Raw genomic sequence first — 9059 nt, 5'->3', positions numbered from 1 at the left:
TCAATTGATTTCATTTTTCTAAAAAAGTAAATTTCAATTAATTAAAATCATTACTAAAATTTTTGTAATTATGTATTTATTTTTTCTGTCAATTCAAATGGTTACTAACAATTTTTTTAGAAAAAATAAATATTAAAAAATTGAGTAACCATTTATCTTTTCTAACCACCTCTATATTAACAAAAATCATTGATAAAATTTCAATATTTTGGTAAATCTCAAATCTGACCCCAATATTCAGAAAATTCGCCACCGAACACAGCCTTTTTATACATGGTATAGATGGCCAAACTTTTCACTTGTATAGGCTTCTAGTGTTATATCATATGTCTCTGTCTGGCTTCTTTGTCAAACTCCTCATTTTCCTCATTTTCCCCATTTTCCCGTTCTTTAAACAACACCACCTCCACTCAAATCGGCAAGCCCAAATCAACCAATGCCGTCACAGGTCTCCGACCACCTGGAACCATGGCACAACCTCCAAGACAAGGTTGTGTTAGTCACCGGTGCTTCCTCCGGGCTCGGCCTGGACTTCTGCCTCGACCTCGCCAAATCCGGCTGCAGGGTCGTGGCGGCGGCTCGCCGATTGGACCGCCTCAGGTCTCTGTGCGACGAAATCAATCAGATGGCCTCGCCGGAGAAAGGCAGCGGTGCAAGTAGCCACCGTGCGGTCGCCGTGGAACTCGACGTGTGTGCCGATGGCCCCACCATCGAGAGGTCTGTGCAGAACGCGTGGGACGCGTTTGGGCACATTGATTCCTTGATTAACAACGCTGGCGTAAGAGGTAAATCTAAAACTCTTCGGAAACAAAATTGTGATCATTATTCTTGCCCGAAAATAAAGCTTATCTATTAGAGAAACCATAGTGCTGCATGTACATCTCAAAGCTGTTACTAATAAGCCAGTTATATAAAATAGAAAAACTCTTGGGGCAGCAATTTTTAATATTTTAAGCACCAGCGCAAACACCAAATTATCACAAATAAATTTTAATAATTCATATTTGCAAATTCTAAAAAATGTGAGTGCAAATTTTATTGATTCATGTGTGCAAAATTCTGGTAAATATAAGTTCAAATTATATGTTTATTGTGTGCAAAAGGTTTGTAAATATGGATGCAAATTATTGCTGGTCAAGTCCTAGCCAAAAGAAATAATATTTGCTGGTCTTTTGTTCTATAAAATATATATATATGAAAATATGAAACACATATAAATATGAATTTAATTTTGATAGTTTTACACGTGCATCTAATTATGAAATTCGATGTCAACAAAAATAACTATCTTTTAGGTTGACCTGGTCATCTAAAATGATGGTTGTGATTGAACTACATCTTACACTAATGGTATCAAAATTAAATTTTATAAATATTTACATAACATTTTTGAACTCCATTACGGAGTAAAGCATCATTGTTGACGGTTTATTGTGCTTTTGAATCAGTAGCTGTTATAATTTATAGTTGAATGGAGACATGCTGATGGAAACTCCAGGTATTCCTTGATGCTTGCAACGGTTTGCACTGGGTCATGTGTTTGTAGCCAGCTTGAGGTTTCTTGAAAATAGGCACAAGGAATTTTTCTTTTCTTCTTAAAAAAATGATTAAATAACTAAGTTGAGGAAAATTGATTAAAGCGTGTTCTTTCCTTCAAGTATAACAGACAAATTAGGCACTACCAAAGTACCAGGAAAAAACAAATGCAGTGTGGTGGATAATGTCAATTAAACTGGTGAATGAGAAGCTCTCTGCTTGTTAATTTTAGAAGATTGAGGGCGTCTGCAATTTCTTCGCATCGAACTACTGAATTGAATATTGAGTTCTTGGGAAACTGGAAACTACATAGTTCGAGGCCAACAATTATAATGTTCTTCAAAATTTAGGGGAGAAAGAAAAGAAGAGAAGTCTGATAGTCATTGACATTTACTGATGTACTATTTATAAGTATTTTGCTGTGTTAGTTGATTTTATAAATACTGAGAGCTAATTTTAAGGATAATTAATATCCTTTTGGATTGATAAATGGTGTGAAGATAGGAACATGAGAAATAAAATATAATCACTAATTCTGTTGCACTAATATAGTCCCTAATGGCGAAGTCGAAGAGGTACTATGCTTAGTCCCGCATGTGCTGGTGTTATGTGAATCAAGTCCAGATGATTACAATGATTCAAAAAGCAACAAAAATGAGTAGAACTAAGAATAGCTGATACACTGGTACGTGTGTGGTGTGTGCTTGTTTGATGGCCTTGTTAGCTAAATCCTTTCTTGTCTGTCGTTGCTAGTGTGGATGTGGTGTAGAAATTTAGTTGGGGATAAATAGTTGCTGCTGTAATGTGCCTAGTCTGTGAGACCCTCATGGTATGGTCGTAGGGTCTGGCAGATTGGCTATGGGTAGTATCTTATTTGACTGATCCGAGGTATGTGTGTTTGAAGTGAGGGTGAAAGGCATAAACTCTTTTTTGGGATGAAGTTTTGAATTATCACTACTAGAGCTGAAATGAGTGTCATTGTGTTAAAAAGGATTTCTGACCAGCAAGTGTCACTACTTGTTTTGGCACTGTCACCTCCACCTTGGCATGCATACCATATGGTTTTTTGATTATTTCTTCCCAAGACTTTTCATGCTTCCTTTTCTGTGTTTGAGTTGTTTTAGTTACACAACCAATTTTTATAGGAACATTACATGTAGTATGTGAAAAAGAAAACATAATCTTCATATCACAGTAGGAGACTAACTGATTTTCCCCATCTCTGATATTTAACATGTATTGTGTGAGGTTTTAGTATGAAAAATATGAAAGCATTTACCTTCTTGTTTTGTCTAGGAACTGTTAAATCGGCGTTGAAATTGTCTGAGAAGGAATGGGATCATGTTCTCAGAACAAACTTAACTGGTTCTTGGTTGGTAGCGAAATATGTATGCAAACGCATGTGTGATGCAAAGCAAAAGGGATCTGTTATTAACATTTCTTCTACTTCTGGTCTGAATCGTGGTCATTTGCCTGGAGCTGCTGCATATGCATCTTCAAAAGCAGGTGTCATTACACTAACAAAGGTAATCTTTGACATTTTCTTTTTCTTCTAGAATCCAGCTCTTCATTTATATTTATATATAATTTTTCTTTTTGCTTCCCTCTTTAAGTTCCCCTGTTCCCCCTTAGTTTAAATTTTTTTATTTAAACTATTTTATTGACTTAACGGCAATAAATGAGATAAGCTGGATGAGGTTGTAGTTAGTTGGCAACCATTTTTGTACTCAAACGTAGTTGAAATAATAGTAATGGAAGAGGAAGATCTCTCGGAAGAGATGAAGGACGATTTCTTAGCAATGGTGGAACAAGGGTAGAAACACTCTCAGGTGAGGGAAGAGTTTGGGTCTAAAGAGAAAGGTGTAGGACATGGAATTTGGGAGGACAACCATTGACCTGAGAAATCGTTGTAGTAGTTGGGAGGTAGTGAAGTGAGAGGAATTGTGAAGGCCATGGAGAGAATGAGCAGAAGGAGAAGAAAGGGAGGATGACTATATCCGAGTTCGAAATAGCTCAGCCATCCATCCAACTTAATCGAAACTGCTAGACCTTGACCCTGATGCCATGGCTTGCTTCCGCTTTCCATGACCAATCGGGATGATGCATTGGCAAGGAAGTTTGGTGGATGAGGATATGGCAACCATCCAACACCTGTCTGCTGCATTACCCCGAATGGGAAGACAAAACAATGGTCCTTAGCTTAGATGCTGATAAGGCCAATCAAAAGGCGAAAATCAGCTCAGTTTTTGTTGAGAAATTTGCTTGAATATTGGTTAACATGTTCAGTGATTGCTATAATTGATGATACGGAAATTGAAACCATATCTCTGCTGCATATCTTTGCTGCTGCCTTAATGGATCCCGGGCTAATTTTCAAAATAACCTAAACTAGGAATTTGTTGGCGCTTATTAAGGATACCAAAGAGTAAGCTTTTAATTGAGAAGATAAGTTTACAATGGCATTTAAGCATAAACCATTCCTGGGGCATCTACATTAACTTTACATAAGAATAACCTTGCTTGACTTTGTGCTAAAAAATGTGGTATACGTTATTCAAATATACGTTTTATATAGTTGTCCAATCACCTTCGCCTGTTTAGATGACCGTTTATGTGGTCAATGTAAAAGATAGTAATTTTTGTTGATGTGACATTACGTAATTGGATGTACTTGTATAACTTGTGTGTTGATGTTTGGCAGGTTATGGCTATGGAATTGGGGTCGAACAAAATTAGAGTGAATTCTATTTCCCCTGGAATTTTCAAGTCTGAAATCACTGAGAGTTTAATGCAAAAAGATTGGTTAGATAATGTGATGAAGAAAATAGTACCATTGAGAACTTATGGCACATCGAATCCAGCATTGACATCTTTAGTTCGTTACCTGATTCACGATTCATCTGAATATGTCACCGGCAATAATTTTATTGTTGATTCTGGAACAACTCTAGCAGGTTTACCTATTTATTCTTCTCTTTGAATTGTGTGTAAATGTTGCTATACCAAAATGTAAAATTATCTTCCCCTACATCTGCTCGAGCTGCATCTATGAAGTTTTCATATATATATAAACTTAGTGGAAAAAATATTTCAGTTATGTTCTTGTAAAAATAAAAATAAAATTTTAAAGTTAAATTATAGTCATTGTCTTGAATTATATCAGAACTATGCTCGCCAATATCACCTCTTTAGTTGACTATTATACCCTTATCTTTTTTGTACCGTTTGCACTGGTAAACTTTACACTCAGATCTCCTAATGATAATGTAACTATCTATTATCTCGTGACCTTTTTATATGTTTCTCGCCTGTGTTTTAATATCTTCTATTCCTTTTTCTTTTCTTGGTTAAATTAAAACGGCAAAAAAGTCCTACATGAGAAAGTTAAAAGTTTTTTTTTTTTTCTTTATGACGTATCTGCTCTATGCATGGAGAGAAGGTAAACATGACCTTTGCAACCGAATAATATCGTTTTAATTTATCAGCGAAGACTGTATGTGGTGGATATAGTGCATGAATGGTAAGTGTATGCTACTCAAAACGAAGAATGATAAATATGTAATGATAAATATGTATAGTTTAAATAAGAAGTGCCAATTTGGGGTTTAGCTTAGTTTGTTGTTTTCACAAGAAAATTCAAATTCCTTGTCTTATATATATATATATATATATATATATATATATATATATATATATATATACACACTGAGGGCAAAAATCTCTTTTCTTTTTTTTTTTTTTGATCAAGACTAAAAAGGTTCTCTCATCTTCTCTATTTACAAAACCTACTAGTGCACTACCCTGTGCGGTGCACGGGAATACGACGTCAACTTGCGTGGTTAATTGATTTTTTACTCTATCAGGTTTGAGTCAAGAAGTGTTGATTATGAATAACACAGTACGAAACACTGTTACAACTCTCTGTATTTAACTATTTATACACAAACCACAGAGTTTATCCAATATTTTGAAAAGAAAAAATATAAGAAACTAAATGTCTAACGAGGCAAAAATTAAACAACTCAATTAATTATAGTTATTTTAATTTATTTTATTAAGTTATTATTAATTGACATCAATGGTTTGAAAAATTAGATTTTATAAAACAATTCCCATAATGCCGTATTCTTCTCTTCCTCTCTCACATCCCCATAAGATAACGCACTGTGATTGTGTCCCACTCCCACTCGAACTACTCTCGCCATCGTCGTCCTTCAGGAGTGTCATCCTCCCTCACGATTTGCACCGCCGTCAAACACCACAGCGCCTCCCTTGCGATTCTCAGCGCTGCCAACCACCACAGCGCCCTCCTCGTCGCAATTTATCACCACCACACTGCCATTCTCGTCGCAATTTCTCATCACCACCGCCACAGTCTCCCCTCGCGGTTCATAATCACCGCCACAACCCTCCTCCCCTCACGGTTCGCAATCACCGCCATACTCCTCCTCTCCTCTCGATTGCATCTTTGTTGATCACCAATGTTATATATGCAGGACTATGTATGAATCTCCAGTACCGTCAACAACTTGAAAAAATGCTGTTAGTTCTTGAAATCCTTTCTGCAGTGTGTTTTATTCCACAAATGTTCTCATCACCTAAATCACCTTCTATTTGTTCAAACAATTGTTCAAGCACTGAAAAGTTTTAATTTTTTGAACAAGAAAGCTCAACACAATACAGTGGAGCAGCATACAATCAAACTGAGGACATTAAAATAAAGGAAATATAGCAAAGTAAATCAACTACCCCTGTTGTCATCTCCGGCATTGCCATCAACAACAACACGGTTCCTGCTACTCCACTCTCTATAACTGGTCAAGGACCATTGATACACCTCTTCTGAACCACCTTCTTTGGAATTAAAAATACGTCTGTTCCTCTCAAGCCATATATTCCAAATGACCGCAAAGAAGCACCTTAACCACTGATTCCGCTCCTCATTACTGTTCACGACACCTGTCCAACTCTCAAAATGTTCCTTGAGTGAGCCCGGAATAGACCACGCTCTCCCGAGATCAGAAAGCCATCGACACCATACCTGCCAAGTAAACTCACACCCCAGGAACATGTGGTAAATATGTTCAACATCTCTTTTACAAAACACACATATATTGTCCCCATGCCTAAGTATTCCCAATCTATGTAGTCTTTCTTTAGTGTTTACTCTTTCTATCAGCACAAACCAAATAAATAACTCCACTCGTGGTGGCGCCAAACCTTTCCAAATGGTTCTGGTGAAGCTGAAACTTGTGATATCCTCTGGGAGAGTCTCTGATTGCACCACCTGCACAAAAGAGTTAGTTAAAAAAATTCCTTCCTTGCCATACTTCCATACAAGTCTGTCTTGCTTATCACTTGCTAGTTTTATAGGCCTTAAAACCTCATGTAACCTGTTCAATAATTCCAACTCCCATTGATATAGGCCTCGCCTCCACTGGAAATTCCATACCCACTCTAGCCCATCCCAAAATCCGCAATCCCCTATGACAGATCCTTGCTGGTTTGAAATAGAGAAAAGTCTCGGAAACCTCAACCTGAGGGAACCGCCTTGTAACGAGACATCTTTCCAGAAAAGAGTCCTCCTGCCATCACCCACCTCCATAGACAACCCAGTAATCAACTTGTCCCTTACATTACTATCCTTGAGCTGCAACTGGCATATGTCCTTCCACGGTCCCCCTTTAGTAGGCATTTGCTGAGATGATAACATCATATTGGGCTTCAGGTCGTAACAGGAGCAAACAACCTTCTTCCATAAAGGGCACTCCTCCTTTGAAAATCGCCACCACCACTTAAATAGTAGGGCGGAGTTCCTAATCACTGCATCTCCTACCCCCAAGCCTCCCTCCTTTTTAGGGGCCTGAACCACTTCCCACTTGACTAGTGCTATCCCATTCCTACCTTCCTCCTTACTCCATAAGAATCTTCTTTGTAATGATATCAACTTTTCTGCCACGGCCTTCGGCATCTTGTACAGGCTTAGATAGTACACTGGCAAGCTATTCAACACAAACTTAATAAGGACTAGCTTACCCGCTTTTATTTAGCACCTTAGCCTTCCACAAACTGAGCTTTTCCTCAACCTTGTCAATTATCGGCTTCCATGTCTTTACCAGCCTCGGGTTTGCTCCTAAAGGAATGCCAAGATAACGGACTGGGAGGTTCGCTTCTTTACATCCCAATAAGCTACACATGTTGTCAGTCCAGAGCTGTTCACAATTGATTGGGATTAAGCTGGATTTATCAAAGTTAATCGTTAACCCCGACATAATCTCAAAACACCTTAAGAGTCTGGCATAGTTTCTAATGGTCTCCTCCTCCGGTGGGCAAAATAAAATAGTATCGTCTGCAAACTGGAGATGTGATAACTCTATGTTTTCCTTCCCCACCAGCAGCGGCGAGATTCGTCTGTTTCTCACTGCCTCCCCTATCATCCTGTGTAAGACCTCCACTACCAGAACAAACAAGAATGGGGACAAAGGGTCACCTTGTCTCAAGCCTCTCTCCATCTTGAATGGTTTGGAAGGGGAGCCATTTATCAGAATTGCCATGGACGCTGAACCGATACACTCCCTAACCCACTCTTTCCATCTCCGCCCAAATCCCATCTTCTGCAGCACAATATCCACAAAGTTCCACTTCACTCTATCATAAGCCTTCTGGAAGTCTAATTTAATAATTGCCGCCTTCTTCTTCCTTGCCTTCAGCCATTGCACTGTTTCGCACGCAATCAGAGCCCCATCATGAATTTTCCAACCTTTCACAAATGCACTTTGAGTCTCCCCTACTAAGCCTGGCATCACTGATCTCATCCTTCTGACCATCACCTTTGAAATGACTTTGTAGATGCATCCAACCATGCTGATCGGCCTGAGGTCTTTGATCTCTTTGGCTCCAGTGAACTTCGGAGCCAGAGCCACCCAAGTAACATTGGAATCAGGCGGCAACCTTGATGACCGAAAGAAATCCAGAACAGCTGTCGAGAACTCCGTGCCGATCTCATCCCAGCACTTTTTGATGAAGTTCATATTATACCTATCACTTCCTGGAGCCTTAGAGGATTCACAGTCCCAAACAGCCTCCCTAATCTCCACCAATGATGGTATGCACTCCAATGCACTGGATTCTTCTTCGTTAATCTGATTAACCAGACCGTCTCTAAACCCTATTACCGGGGATCTCTCCTGGTGATACAACTCTCTGTAGAAGTCTCTGATGGCAATCTTGATCCTACCTTGATTTCTTACCAACCTACCATTAATCACCAAAGCATCGATCCTATTGTTCCTTCTTCTTGCCGACGCCAAACTATGAAAGTACCGAGTGTTTCTATCCATGTCCTTCGCATGCCTAGAACGCGACATCTGTTTCCAATGTACCTCTTTCCTCACATACCACTGCTTGCAACAACTTACTAGAGCCTTCCTTCTAGCCTCCATAGTACCATCATAGACACCATTTCCAACCATATCATCCACCCTCTTGATCTCCTCCTCAAAACGCTGAATTTTCTTTTCCAA

At 38.8% G+C, this 9059-nt stretch overlaps 2 protein-coding genes across 2 annotated transcripts; one reads left to right on the top strand and one right to left on the bottom strand.

Moving 5' to 3' along the window:
- Positions 1–226: 226 nt before the first annotated feature.
- Positions 227–4834, top strand: LOC107625438 (uncharacterized). The gene is made up of 3 exons (XM_016328071.3): positions 227–785; positions 2833–3062; positions 4238–4834. Exons 1-3 carry the CDS (start codon positions 437–439, stop codon positions 4514–4516), a joined length of 858 nt encoding a protein of 285 aa, XP_016183557.1. The 5' UTR covers positions 227–436; the 3' UTR covers positions 4517–4834.
- Positions 4835–6277: 1443 nt separating this feature from the next.
- Positions 6278–7507, bottom strand: LOC148574762 (uncharacterized). Its single transcript, XM_088505951.1, has 3 exons — positions 6930–7507; positions 6757–6823; positions 6278–6577 (listed from the first exon to the last, which is right to left on the bottom strand). The coding sequence occupies exons 1-3, from the start codon at positions 7505–7507 to the stop codon at positions 6278–6280; spliced, it is 945 nt and encodes a 314-aa protein (XP_088362077.1).
- Positions 7508–9059: the final 1552 nt, after the last annotated feature.

The sequence above is a fragment of the Arachis ipaensis genome, chromosome B2 (assembly GCF_059453495.1).
Source record: "Arachis ipaensis isolate K30076 ecotype BB chromosome B2, ASM5945349v1, whole genome shotgun sequence".
Lineage (NCBI taxonomy): Eukaryota > Viridiplantae > Streptophyta > Magnoliopsida > Fabales > Fabaceae > Arachis > Arachis ipaensis.
The sequence above is the reverse complement of the archived record's forward strand: the minus strand, read 5'-3'. Positions and strand labels throughout refer to the sequence as shown.

Bases quoted from the DNA above. Each gene is read 5' to 3' on its own strand.
- LOC107625438 (XM_016328071.3), top strand. From the start codon at position 437: ATGCCGTCACAGGTCTCCGACCACCTGGAACCATGGCACAACCTCCAA. The intron at 786-2,832 runs GTAAATCTAAAA...TGTTTTGTCTAG, and splicing joins TAACAACGCTGGCGTAAGAG to GAACTGTTAAATCGGCGTTG. The intron at 3,063-4,237 runs GTAATCTTTGAC...GATGTTTGGCAG, and splicing joins GTGTCATTACACTAACAAAG to GTTATGGCTATGGAATTGGG.
- LOC148574762 (XM_088505951.1), bottom strand. From the start codon at position 7,507: ATGCCGAAGGCCGTGGCAGAAAAGTTGATATCATTACAAAGAAGATTC. The intron at 6,824-6,929 runs GTTACATGAGGT...TCTTTTGTGCAG, and splicing joins GAGTTGGAATTATTGAACAG to GTGGTGCAATCAGAGACTCT. The intron at 6,578-6,756 runs GTTTGGCGCCAC...TTTACTTGGCAG, and splicing joins CACCAGAACCATTTGGAAAG to GTATGGTGTCGATGGCTTTC.